The sequence below is a fragment of the Poromitra crassiceps genome (genome assembly GCF_964638095.1).
Source record: "Poromitra crassiceps genome assembly, chromosome: 6".
NCBI classification, from domain to species: Eukaryota; Metazoa; Chordata; class Actinopteri; order Beryciformes; family Melamphaidae; genus Poromitra; species Poromitra crassiceps.
In genome coordinates this window covers 49,820,575-49,834,645 of record NC_139627.1, presented here as the reverse complement: position 1 = coordinate 49,834,645, position 14,071 = coordinate 49,820,575, and the positions used below count along the sequence as shown (strand labels likewise).

Genomic DNA, 14,071 nt, shown 5'->3' with positions numbered 1-14,071 from the left:
CCTGAAACATGCAGTTAGCAGGTGTAGCTAGGCTAAACCCTGAAACATGCAGTTAGCAGATGTAGCTAGGCTAAACCCTGAAACATGCAGTCAGCAAGTGTAGCTAGGCTAAACCCTGAAACATGCAGTTAGCGGGTGTAGCTAGGCTAAACCCTGAAACATGCAGTTAGCGGGTGTAGCTAGGCTAAAAACCCTGAAACATGCAGTTAGCAGGTGTAGCTAGGCTAAACCCTGAAACATGCAGTTAGCAGGTGTAGCTAGGCTAAACCCTGAAACATGCAGTTAGCAGGTGTAGCTAGGCTAAACCCTGAAACATGCAGTCAGCAAGTGTAGCTAGGCTAAACCCTGAAACATGCAGTTAGCGGGTGTAGCTAGGCTAAACCCTGAAACATGCAGTTAGCGGGTGTAGCTAGGCTAAAAACCCTGAAACATGCAGTTAGCAGATGTAGCTAGGCTAAACCCTGAAACATGCAGTTAGCAGGTGTAGCTAGGCTAAACCCTGAAACATGCAGTTAGCAGGTGTAGCTAGGCTAAACCCTGAAACATGCAGTTAGCAGGTGTAGCTAGGCTAAACCCTGAAACATGCAGTTAGCGGGTGTAGCTAGGCTAAACCCTGAAACATGCAGTTAGCAGGTGTAGCTAGGCTAAACCCTGAAACATGCAGTTAGCGGGTGTAGCTAGGGCCTAGCTACACCCGCTTCCTTCAGGGTTTAGCCTAGCTGCTAGGCTAAACCCTGAAACATGCAGTTAGCAGGTGTAGCTAGGCTAAACCCTGAAACATGCAGTTAGCAGGTGTAGCTAGCTAGGCTAAACCCTGAAACATGCAGTTAGCGGGTGTAGCTAGGCTAAACCCTGAAACAATTGGTCCTGTGTAAATTTAGGGTTACAAGTACAAAAAGGTCTTGTAAATTCCACCTCTATGAACACATGTTTCTGTGTGTATTGTGAATTCGCTCTTCATCCAACACAGAGATGACTCCAGCTGGATGAATGAGAGGAGAATGGTGATGCGTCATACTGTATCCCAGTCTCTAAACACAACCGCCCAAAATACAGAGAGGCGTCTGACCCCCGAGAGGAGCCATGTCTCTCTGCATGATGACTCAATAATGACTTATTGATCCTTACGGGACATTTTGGCTTATACAGCCATCGAGCCATCAAGTGAATAACATCTACAACCTGACGTGCACTTTTGCCCACTTTCAGCTGACTGCAGCCTTCCTCAGTTTCTCTTCTTCTTCTTCTTGTGTTTCAGATAAGAACTTTGAGGATGAGGATTCAGTGGATGGAGGCCGGTCCTCCTCCTCCTCGTCCTCCAAAGCCACCTGTGGCAGGAGGACTGTGGCGCCCGCCGTCAGGAGACCCAGCTCAGCCTCTGCAGGCAAGCCCACAGGTGAGGGAGAGAGGGGGGGGAAGGGGGCTCAGGCAAGCCCACAGGTGAGGGAGAGAGGGGGGGCTCAGGCAAGCCCACAGGTGAGGGAGAGATGGGGGGGGGGGGCTCAGGCAAGCCCACAGGTGAGGGAGAGAGGGGGGGGGGGGCTCAGGCAAGCCCACAGGTGAGGGAGAGAGGTGGGCTCAGGCAAGCCCACAGGTGAGGGAGAGAGGTGGGCTCAGGCAAGCCCACATGTGAGGGAGAGAGGGGGGGGGGGGCTCAGACAAGCCCACAGGTGAGGGAGAGAGGGGGGGCTCAGGCAAGCCCACAGGTGAGGGAGAGGGAGGGGGGCTCAAGCAAGCCCACAGGTGAGGGAGAGAGGGGGGGGGGGGGCTCAGACAAGCCCACAGGTGAGGGAGAGAGGGGGGGGGGGGGGGCTCAGGCAAGCCCACAGGTGAGGGAGAGAGGGGGGGGGCTCAGGCAAGCCCACAGGTGAGGGAGAGAGCTCAGGCAAGCCCACAGGTGAGGGAGGGGGGGGGGGGGGCTCAGGCAAGCCCACAGGTGAGGGAGAGAGGGGGGGGGGCTCAGGCAAGCCCACAGGTGAGGGAGAGAGCTCAGGCAAGCCCACAGGTGAGGGAGGGGGGGGGGGGGGGCTCAGGCAAGCCCACAGGTGAGGGAGAGAGGGGGGGGGGGCTCAGGCAAGCCCACAGGTGAGGGAGAGAGGTGGGCTGAGGCAAGCCCACAGGTGAGGGAGAGAGGGGGGGCTCAGGCAAGCCCACAGGTGAGGGAGAGAGGTGGGCTGAGGCAAGCCCACAGGTGAGGGAGAGAGGGGGGCTCAGGCAAGCCCACAGGTGAGGGAGAGAGGGGGGGCTCAGGCAAGCCCACAGGTGAGGGAGAGGGAGGGGGGCTCAGACAAGGCCACAGGTGAGGGAGGGAGGGGGGCTCAGGCAAGCCCACAGGTGAGGGAGAGAGGGGGGGCTCAGGCAAGCCCACAGGTGAGGGAGAGGGAGGGGGGCTCAGGCAAGCCCACAGGTGAGGGAGGGAGGGGGGCTCAGGCAAGCCCACAGGTGAGGGAGAGAGGGGGGGCTCAGACAAGCCCACAGGTGAGGGAGGGAGGGGGGCTCAGGCAAGCCCACAGGTGAGGGAGGGAGGGGGGCTCAGGCAAGCCCACAGGTGAGGGAGAGGGAGGGGGGCTCAGGCAAGCCCACAGGTGAGGGAGGGAGGGGGGCTCAGGCAAGCCCACAGGTGAGGGAGAGAGGGGGGGGCTCAGGCAAGCCCACAGGTGAGGGAGAGAGGGGGGCTCAGGCAAGCCCACAGGTGAGGGAGAGAGGGGGGCTCAGGCAAGCCCACAGGTGAGGGAGGGAGGGGGGCTCAGGCAAGCCCACAGGTGAGGGAGAGAGGGGGGCTCAGGCAAGCCCACAGGTGAGGGAGAGAGGGGGGGGGGCTCAGGCAAGCCCACAGGTGAGGGAGAGAGGGGGGGGGGCTCAGACAAGCCCACAGGTGAGGGAGAGAGTGGGGGGGGGCTCAGACAAGCCCACAGGTGAGGGAGAGAGGGGGGCTCAGGCAAGCCCACAGGTGAGGGAGAGAGGGGGGCTCAGGCAAGCTATATGAAATTGGTGAATCCCTGAATTCCGTTTTTTCCATTTTTATTTTAATTTATGGGTTAGAAGCGATATTTTTTTCTTTTTTTGATGACTTGACTCTCTCAGACAGCCGCTTCGACATGTTTCTCAAGGTGAAAACGAAGTTGTGAGGTGCAGTAAGGGTTCCACGCAAGGCCGACCCCCCCCTCTCAAAACACCCCAATATACATGTATCTACTTCTTATTTTGATAATTAGGCCTACTTTTATCCATTTCAGCCAAATTATGGAAAATTCTGCAAATTTCCATGTTTAGAGGCTGTAGGGGGAGTGGCTAGGGGGCTGTGGGTGGTGGGGGCGTGGTACCATAAGGCTGAATGGCCACACCACTGCTCCGTGGGCTTAAATGTTTGCGCTTATTGGATCAGGTGTGCAAGAGCAGAGCTAGAGTAAAACCTTACAGGTGGGCTTTGAGGGCTGGGGCAAAAACTTACAGGTGGGCTTTGAGGGCTGGGCTGAGAAACACTCATAACGATGTTCAACAAGGCATAGCTCCCTTTTCCCTGACTGGAATAGGTCTAATTTTTCAGAGTTTATTTTGTAAATGCATAAAATATTATATTAATGTGACTGCTGCTACAGCTATTATTGCTAATACCGCCTCTACTAGCAGTGCTATTAATAATTCATATTATATTTTGGTTATACACTGCATGTGCTGAAGTAGATTTGTTTTTCTTTTTTTATTAAGAGCCCTGTGTTTTTATGCTACAGAGGTCATTTTTCTGCCATTAAACGCCAGTTTAATGTCTTATGTTTGTCCAGGTAAAGAGGCAGCTGCAGGTGCTGTGGATGAAGAGGATTTCATCAAAGCCTTTGAGGATGCACCCTCGATCCAGGTATGCTGAGATAACCTGAGACGCTCAGCAGCTTTGTGAAGCATCAAACATTACAGTGGCCTGTAGTATCATGAGATAATTGATTCTAAGCTGTTCTGATAATGTGAAAAGTTCGCTCTCCTGTCTCTTCCACGTCCCATAGTGAAAAGTTCGCTCTCCTGTCTCCTCCACGTCCCATAGTGAAAAGTTCGCTCTCCTGTCTCCTCCACGTCCCATAGTGAAAAGTTAGCTCTCCTGTCTCCACGTCCCATAGTGAAAAGTTAGCTCTCCTGTCTCCACGTCCCATAGTGAAAAGTTAGCTCTCCTGTCTCCACGTCCCATAGTGAAAAGTTAGCTCTCCTGTCTCCTCCACGTCCCATAGTGAAAAGTTAGCTCTCCTGTCTCCTCCACGTCCCATAGTGAAAGGTTAGCTCTCCTGTCTCCTCCAAGTCCCATAGTGAAAAGTTAGCTCTCCTGTCTCCACGTCCCATAGTGAAAAGTTAGCTCTCCTGTCTCCACGTCCCATAGTGAAAGGTTAGCTCTCCTGTCTCCTCCACGTCCCATAGTGACAGGTTAGCTCTCCTGTCTCCTCCACGTCCCATAGTAAAAAGTTAGCTCTCCTGTCTCCACGTCCCATAGTGAAAAGTTAGCTCTCCTGTCTCCAATTCCCATAGTGAAAAGTTAGCTCTCCTGTCTCCACGTCCCATAGTGAAAAGTTAGCTCTCCTGTCTCCTCCACGTCCCATAGTGAAAGGTTAGCTCTCCTGTCTCCAAGTCCCATAGTGAAAAGTTAGCTCTCCTGTCTCCTCCACGTCCCATAGTGAAAAGTTAGCTCTCCTGTCTCCAAGTCCCATAGTGAAAAGTTAGCTCTCCTGTCTCCACGTCCCATAGTGAAAAGTTCGCTCTCCTGTCTCCACGTGCCATAGTGAAAAGTTAGCTCTCCTGTCTCCTCCACGTCCCATAGTGAAAAGTTAGCTCTCCTGTCTCCACGTCCCATAGTGAAAAGTTAGCTCTCCTGTCTCCACGTCCCATAGTGAAAAGTTAGCTCTCCTGTCTCCACGTCCCATAGTGAAAAGTTAGCTCTCCTGTCTCCTCCACGTCCCATAGTGAAAAGTTTGCTCTCCTGTCTCCACGTCCCATAGTGAAAAGTTAGCTCTCCTGTCTCCAAGTCCCATAGTGAAAGGTTAGCTCTCCTGTCTCCAAGTCCCATAGTGAAAAGTTAGCTCTCCTGTCTCCTCCACGTCCCATAGTGAAAAGTTAGCTCTCCTGTCTCCAAGTCCCATAGTGAAAAGTTCACTCTCCTGTCTCCTCCACGTCCCATAGTGAAAAGTTAGCTCTCCTGTCTCCAAGTCCCATAGTGAAAAGTTAGCTCTCCTGTCTCCACGTCCCATAGTGAAAAGTTAGCTCTCCTGTCTCCTCCACGTCCCATAGTGAAAAGTTCGCTCTCCTGTCTCCACGTCCCATAGTGAAAAGTTAGCTCTCCTGTCGCCTCCACGTCCCATAGTGAAAAGTTAGCTCTCCTGTCTCCACGTCCCATAGTGAAAAGTTAGCTCTCCTGTCTCCTCCACGTCCCATAGTGAAAAGTTAGCTCTCCTGTCTCCACGTCCCATAGTGAAAAGTTAGCTCTCCTGTCTCCTCCACGTCCCATAGTGAAAAGCTAGCTCTCCTGTCTCCAAGTCCCATAGTGAAAAGTTCGCTCTCCTGTCTCCAAGTCCCATAGTGAAAAGTTCGCTCTCCTGTCTCCAAGTCCCATAATGAAAAGTTTGCTCTCCTGTCTCCAAGTCCCATAGTGAAAAGTTCACTCTGTCTCTCCTGTTCAGATCTACTCCAACAGAGAGATGGAGGACCACATGACCAAGATCAGAGAAGTGCTGTCTGACGACAAACATGACTGGGAGCACAGAGTGGTCGCGGTAAGACTTTATACATGCACACAGACACATGTGCGTACGCACACACACACACACACACACACAGACACACACACACAGACACACACATGTGCACGCATGCACACACACACACACACACACACACACACACACACAGGTTTAGCGTTCTTCAACTTAATGTGACATGTGATTGGCCCACTACCGCAGCGGTTGAGGTGTACAGTATGTGATGGAGTTGAGGTGTACAGTATGTGATGGAGTTGAGGTGTACAGTATGTGATGGAGTTGAGGTGTACAGTATGTGAGGGAGTTGAGGTGTACAGTATGTGAGGGAGTTGAGGTGTACAGTATGTGATGGAGTTGAGGTGTACAGTATGTGATGGAGTTGAGGTGTACAGTATGTGAGGGAGTTGAGGTGTACAGTATGTGAGGGAGTTGAGGTGTACAGTATGTGATGGAGTTGAGGTGTACAGTATGTGATGGAGTTGAGGTGTACAGTATGTGATGGAGTTGAGGTGTACAGTTAGTATGTGATGGAGTTGAGGTGTACAGTTAGTATGTGATGGAGTTGAGGTGTACAGTATGTGATGGAGTTGAGGTGTACAGTATGTGATGGAGTTGAGGTGTACAGTATGTGATGGAGTTGAGGTGTACAGTATGTGATGGAGTTGAGGTGTACAGTATGTGATGGAGTTGAGGTGTACAGTATGTGATGGAGTTGAGGTGTACAGTATGTGATGGAGTTGAGGTGTACAGTATGTGAGGGAGTTGAGGTGTACAGTATGTGATGGAGTTGAGGTGTACGGTATGTGATGGAGTTGAGGTGTACGGTATGTGATGGAGTTGAGGTGTACAGTATGTGATGGAGTTGAGGTGTACAGTATGTGATGGAGTTGAGGTGTACAGTATGTGATGGAGTTGAGGTGTACAGTATGTGATGGAGTTGAGGTGTACAGTATGTGATGGAGTTGAGGTGTACAGTATGTGATGGAGTTGAGGTGTACAGTATGTGATGGAGTTGAGGTGTACAGTATGTGAGGGAGTTGAGGTGTACAGTATGTGATGGAGTTGAGGTGTACAGTATGTGATGGAGTTGAGGTGTACAGTATGTGATGGAGTTGAGGTGTACAGTATGTGATGGAGTTGAGGTGTACAGTTAGTATGTGATGGAGTTGAGGTGTACAGTATGTGATGGAGTTGAGGTGTACAGTATGTGATGGAGTTGAGGTGTACAGTATGTGAGGGAGTTGAGGTGTACAGTATGTGAGGGAGTTGAGGTGTACAGTATGTGATGGAGTTGAGGTGTACAGTATGTGATGGAGTTGAGGTGTACAGTATGTGATGGAGTTGAGGTGTACAGCATGTGATGGAGTTGAGGTGTACAGTATGTGATGGAGTTGAGGTGTACAGTATGTGAGGGAGTTGAGGTGTACAGTATGTGATGGAGTTGAGGTGTACAGTATGTGATGGAGTTGAGGTGTACAGTATGTGATGGAGTTGAGGTGTACAGTATGTGATGGAGTTGAGGTGTACAGTATGTGAGGGAGTTGAGGTGTACAGTATGTGATGGAGTTGAGGTGTACAGTATGTGATGGAGTTGAGGTGTACAGTATGTGATGGAGTTGAGGTGTACAGTTAGTATGTGATGGAGTTGAGGTGTACAGTATGTGATGGAGTTGAGGTGTACAGTATGTGATGGAGTTGAGGTGTACAGTATGTGATGGAGTTGAGGTGTACAGTATGTGATGGAGTTGAGGTGTACAGTATGTGATGGAGTTGAGGTGTACAGTATGTGATGGAGTTGAGGTGTACAGTATGTGATGGAGTTGAGGTGTACAGTATGTGATGGAGTTGAGGTGTACAGTATGTGATGGAGTTGAGGTGTACAGTATGTGATGGAGTTGAGGTGTACAGTATGTGATGGAGTTGAGGTGTACAGTATGTGATGGAGTTGAGGTGTACAGTTAGTATGTGATGGAGTTGAGGTGTACAGTATGTGATGGAGTTGAGGTGTACAGTATGTGATGGAGTTGAGGTGTACAGTATGTGATGGAGTTGAGGTGTACAGTATGTGAGGGAGTTGAGGTGTACAGTATGTGATGGAGTTGAGGTGTACAGTATGTGATGGAGTTGAGGTGTACAGTTAGTATGTGATGGAGTTGAGGTGTACAGTATGTGATGGAGTTGAGGTGTACAGTATGTGATGGAGTTGAGGTGTACAGTATGTGATGGAGTTGAGGTGTACAGTATGTGAGGGAGTTGAGGTGTACAGTATGTGATGGAGTTGAGGTGTACAGTATGTGATGGAGTTGAGGTGTACAGTATGTGATGGAGTTGAGGTGAACAGTATGTGATGGAGTTGGCCGTTCAGCGTGCCGAGATGCCACCAAAATGTTCAAAAGTATGGCTATACTACTGTTACATGCCTGCGATGTTTAAAATCGCACTGCCCAAATAATACTTCCTTGTACCGTTTTGACGAGTTATTTAATAAATACTTTCAATAATTTGAACACTTTCAAAATGTATTTGTGTCAAGATATTTTGGACAGGGACAAGTGGTGGCATTTTATGCAACTGAATGCTTCCATTCACATGATGGGTATCGAATGAAGTAGAAAAAAAAAGAAAATTTGCTCTCCAATTATAGGGTGGTGATATTTACATATTGAACAATGCCCGACCCTATTCGCTCAGGCGTGTCTTTCTGGAGGATGGCCTACACTATGACATGTTAGAAGTGATGAAATAACAATACATGCTGTTGTCTCCTCCTTCCCCCACCACCTCTTGTTCCCTCTCTCTCTCTGCACCTCCAGCTGAAGAAGGTGCGTTCGCTCATGTTGGCCGGGGCGGTGGACTACGAGGGTTTCCCCCAGCAGCTCCGCCTCCTGGAGACGCCCTTAAAGCTGTCAGCTAAAGACCTGCGCTCCCAGGTGGTCCGCGAGGCCTGCCTCACGTTAGGGTAAGACCCTCCGCCCAGGATGCTGTACTGCTTTCATCTGTTTTTTGGACACTTGATATGACTGTAGCTTTAACGTAGTATTCACCTCCCAGAGCAATTTAGAGAGAGAGTGGCGTCAGCGGAGGACCAAAATGCGTGACTCATTAGCCAATGAACAGCCAGGAAGGGGCCTCGCGCTACTTTTGAATGCTAAAATAAAGCTGATAATGTACAATTTGATTTTTTTTTTTAACTTTCAAAGTCTACAACACAAACTGTCCGTTTTGCTGCAATTTAAGAGTGATGCTTAATCCAGATCCTTACTTCCTGGAATTCTTGAGAGTGAAAAACTGGTCCATTGGAGTGAATGAAGATGTCGCGTGTGAAGAACCTATGAAAAACATAAAATAGAAGTAGGAAAAGGTTGTACCCATTAATACTCTGTTTAGGTACTCTAATTATTATCATTACTAATATGCAGTATACTTCCAAGAGTGACAAAACAGTATAAATACAGTAACTAAAGCTGCATTTGAATGTAAAAATACACCGACCTCATTAGTCTAAATCACAAAGTGGGGTTGCAGTAGAGAAGAGATCCCCACTAATTGAGACTCTGCAGATTCGCCCTATTTGCCCTTTTATTTAAATTCTAGTATCAAGTCTGGACACTTTCCGTCCACAAGAAGTGATACATTGAAACTTAAGAACTTAGACGTCTAAAATGTCTCATAAAAAGTCAGCACTCCCTCTTCAGAGGGCTGGACTTGCCAACTTTCAATCGTTTGTCCCAAAGCGATTACGGTACATTTATTTCTGGATGTTGAAATTGACATTTTTCAGCTAAAGCTCTCTGGCATTTGGTGTTGCAAAAGTGCAGTGTAGAAGTGTACCGGTAATTAGTTTTCCTTACATTGCCCTCCTTGGACTCCATTCCATACCATAGGTGAATATGCAGCTTTATTTATATATATATATATATATATATATATATATATATATATATATATATATATATATATATATACGGTATATATATATATATATATATATATATATATATATATAACTAGCTATGCCATGCCAAGGAAATAGTCTGCTTAGATATTTTCTTTCTGTTGACTTAAGCTAATGAAAAAGGGGCGCGGCTCGGTCGCGTGTGAAGCGATCAGTGAGCTCTCCACCCAGAAACATGAGTTCCATCTGTCATCTGTCTTTAAAGACAACCGTGACAGAGTGGAACACAGCCGAGACATGCTGAGAGAGCAGTAGGCTGATTGATAGATAGGAGGACGTCACCACCACACCAGATGCATTTCTCTGCATCTCGCCTCTCAATTCATAACAAAGGTTGCCAGGCTGAGATAGTTAGGTGATGGAGTTTTGCCTCTAGATGAAACACGTTTGTAGACTATCACAGCCCAAAGGGATTGATATTGACCTTGTTGTGTCAAATGCAGGGTTCCCACGGGTCAGTGAAATCCTTGAAACTTTGTGAATTTGAGAGAAAAAAAATCAATGCCTTGAAAGCTTTTGAAAATAGACATAAATACACATGGGTAATTGAAAGTGCTTGGATTAACATATTGTGTGCAAGGATAACAATTGAAGTTCTTTTGATATATATATATATATAGTTATACAACAGGTAGTTCCGGCCGAGCAATTTGATTGGACAAGAGGGATCCTACGAGTGCCGTTATTTCATGATAATGCACTGGCGCTTCACTGTGTGTAGATCACTCCGCTTCACAGCTGCCCTAATCAACAAAACGCTTCACAGCTGTAGAGTAGACAGTAGTAAAGTAGACAGCCTGCAGTTAATTAGGCTGATTAGGGTACATTTTCAGCAAAGCAGAAAGCTGAGGGGACTATTTTTGTTGGCGGAGGAATAAATACAGAAATCATATATTTTTTCAGCTTTTTGTCATTTTTTTAATCAGCTTTGTTTAATAGAACTGTTGTATAAAAGCAATATCACACTCGAGGTCGTGCTGTTGTTGTCTAATATTGACACTGCTGTGATTATCTTCGGCACTCGGCCTGCGGCCTCGTGCCTGCGACCGAATCACAGCAGTGCCAATATTAGCCAACAACCGCACTCCCTCTCATGTGATATTGCTTAAATATATATATATATATATGTATATATATATATATATATATATTTATTTATTTTTCTTGGCGTGTAACACAGCACAGTTGAGAAGTGTTCACTGTTGAATTTAATGTTGAAGAAGGTGTGTGGGAACCCTGCAAATGTTCCCTATCCTTTTTTGTTTCTCCCCCCCTCTCTCCTTACTTCCTGTCATCCCTCTCTCTTTCTGTCTCTCTCCTGAGACATCTGCTGTAACCCACCTATCATTTTAATCATTTGACACCTGCTCTCACGTCATGATGACTGTCATGATCTTTTCCCCCTGAACTTACTGGACAGAATCTGTTTATTCTCCCATTAACAAATTGTTTTTGCCTCCTTCTCCCTCTCTCAGACATTTGTCAACGTTGCTGGGTAACAAGTTTGACCACGGAGCGGAGAGCATCATGCCCACGCTGCTCAACCTGGTGCCCAACAGCGCCAAAGTCATGGCCACGTCCGGGGTGGCCACCATCCGCCTCATCCTCAGGGTAAGTCATGGCACGGTGGCGCAGTGGTAAGCGCTGTCGGCCCCCCAGCCAGAAGGTCCTGGGTTCGAATCCCACCTGGGACGCTGTGAGCGCTGAAGGAGTGCGTGCCCGTCCGCATGTCCTCGAGTGCCCACCGCCCGGGTGGGGTCGTCAAAAGGGCCTTTCTGTGTGGAGTTTGCATGTTCTCCCCGTGCCCCCTGGGGGTTTCCTTCATATAGGAACCCCTCACCAAAACATGCAATATCCTGGTCGCTGAAGTGGTGCCTCCTCTGGCCGCCTGGTCGGAGGGAGGGGAACTCGTTGGAATAGCGTGATCCTCCCACGTGCTATGTCCTACCGGTGAAGCTTCCCCTGTCAGGTGAAAAGAAGCGGCTGGCTAACTGGGAGATGAGCTTATCTGGAAGGATTTTCATTCATTAGGGTTTCACTAATGAGCAAAACACAAGTGTGTAACTTCTCCGCTCTCTGTAATATATTGTTGTACCAACATAAACATAGCAGGCATGGGTTAGGATGCCTCCGTTTGCTCAGAGTTTAAATAGAATTAAGTCAACTCTGAATCAGAATCTAATCATTAAATACCAATGTGCCACCACCATAAATCTTGATGACATTTCTGCAGACAGATAATCACAAAATAGTTTTTAAAGCATATCCAACTTGCATTTGACTAATCCAAACAGCTTCATTTCGTCTATCTATTATTAACTATTAAGTTTTCTTATGGAAAGACTGTAAACCAGCCATACAGCACGTCACAACAACATCACGTGACGTCTCTGAGGAAGACTGCAGGAAGCAGCAGTCGAAACTGTCGGGTACGACAAAAAAAACACAGTCTTTCCATAAGAAAACCTAATAGTTGCATTTGACTGTTTGACAAATTTGCACTTCAATACCCAGAAATGATGTGCCAAATTAAATGACGTTACGTCATGATAATATTAGTAAGCCGCATACTGTGCCTACACAACACCAGGGTTTTATTTAGGCAAATAGGACAAAGCTATGGAACCTCAATTAGATTGAATGGGACGCTCGCACAAAGGGACAGTGCCAGACATACTATGGACAGTTAGATCAATTCAATTTAAATTTAATTTAATTAAATAAATTCAATACCAGTCATACATAACAATTCACAATAACCGCATCATTTCAGAATGATCAAGCACTTCTGAGAAGTCATGATAAAATCTTGTAGGACCAGGATGGAGAATGTGGTTAATGTCGCTCATCCCGATCTCGACTCTTCTCGTCCCTGGCACCTCAATGGTGGAACGAGCTTCCACCTTAGGTCAGGACGGCTGAATCACTGCCGATCTTTCGGAAAAGACTAAAGACACACCTTTTCAGGCTCCATCTGGGCCCTTCTTGATCTACATGTAACTTCGTTCTCTCTCTTTCACCCAAAAAAAAAAAAAAAAAAAAACTAACCCAAACTTGTGCCACTAACCTAAACTTGTACCACTGTTCCTTCAGGAGTTGTAGTTATCATAAGCTGTGTTTCCATTACAGTTTTTCGCAAAATAATTGCGATATTTCTACAACTTCGACAATGTACAATTGCGACTTGTAGGCGTTTCCATTGAAGTTGAGTTTCGCAATTCCCGTTACCAGCAGCTGCCACAGTGATTACGCACGCGGATCTGCCCCATATCCCGTCCCCTGCATGCTCAAATCCAACCAATGGTCAATGCAAATCACAACATGAAGTTACAACGCATATAAACGAGCCTGATTATCAATTCAAAAGAACATGTTGCGGGCTGCGGTGAATGCAGTGAGCGCGACAGGCAGAGGAAAAAAGGTAGCCTACAACTTGTCCCATTTTAGAGATGGAGGAGGGGGGGGAAGGCTGATATGGTGCAATAGTCAGAATATCGTGTATTATAATTATAACATTGCACCTGAAACGTGTGTAATGTATTAATCACTTCAGTCAACAGCACCGCACCGGTGTGCTTTTCATCCCGCTTATCATCTCGCCGCTGTGCCAAATGCGCGCACACAGGCATCGATTTCTCCCATTAAACATGATCTATTTTCCGGCTCCGCTTTTGCACAACACGTCTTTCTGCTAGGTAGCGTTGCTTCAAAGTTTTCCACTTGCTGCGAAGGTTTTGCCAGGGTTTATCAAACCCTTTCTCCCTAATTTCCTTTCATTTTCCAAAGGAGAAGATGGGTCACATGACGTGCAAATGCGGAAAATGTGTTTCCATTACACTTTTGCGATAAACTGCTATATCAACACGTCTGAAAAACCACCTCATCAGAGCGCAAAAACGTTTTGCGATATTTGGGAGCTTTTTCGAAATTTACGTGTTTCCATTACCCAATTTCTATTGCGATATTTAGATTTTGCGCATTTCTGACGGTAATGGAAACACGACTATAGACTGTGCTCCATAGTAGATTGCTCTATTGCTGACAAAAATGTGTTATTGTAAGTCGCTTTGGATAAAAGCGTCTGCCAAATGACGTAATGTAATGTAATGTAATGTAATGGACTCAGTAACTGCTGTCTTTCTCTTCCAGCACACACACTACCCACGACTCATCCCCATCATCACCAGTAACTGCACCTCCAAATCAGCAGCGGTCAGACGGTAAGAAGACCTCACACTGATGCTGCAGTTTATCAGACCCATTGTGCCAGATGAAGACTGGAGATAAGAGATCTATTGTGGGCCTAAAAGTTAAAAACTCACTCTTGAACATTTTAGAGGACGCATTGATCTTTATTTTTTCCCCATGTTGTGCATTTGTGTCA

General features: G+C 47.2%; 1 protein-coding gene across 1 annotated transcript in view; it reads left to right on the top strand.

Moving 5' to 3' along the window:
- clasp1a (cytoplasmic linker associated protein 1a) overlaps positions 1 to 14,071 on the top strand; it is a gene marked incomplete at both ends in the record, with an annotated part of 181,901 nt that overhangs the window by 104,412 nt on the left and 63,418 nt on the right. The window contains 6 exons of the mRNA XM_083639560.1: positions 1,259 to 1,396; positions 3,783 to 3,856; positions 5,655 to 5,747; positions 8,546 to 8,691; positions 11,163 to 11,298; positions 13,837 to 13,907. Of these exons, the coding sequence (XP_083495686.1) occupies positions 1,259 to 1,396; positions 3,783 to 3,856; positions 5,655 to 5,747; positions 8,546 to 8,691; positions 11,163 to 11,298; positions 13,837 to 13,907 (658 nt within the window). The remainder of the gene's footprint in view (positions 1 to 1,258; positions 1,397 to 3,782; positions 3,857 to 5,654; positions 5,748 to 8,545; positions 8,692 to 11,162; positions 11,299 to 13,836; positions 13,908 to 14,071) is intronic.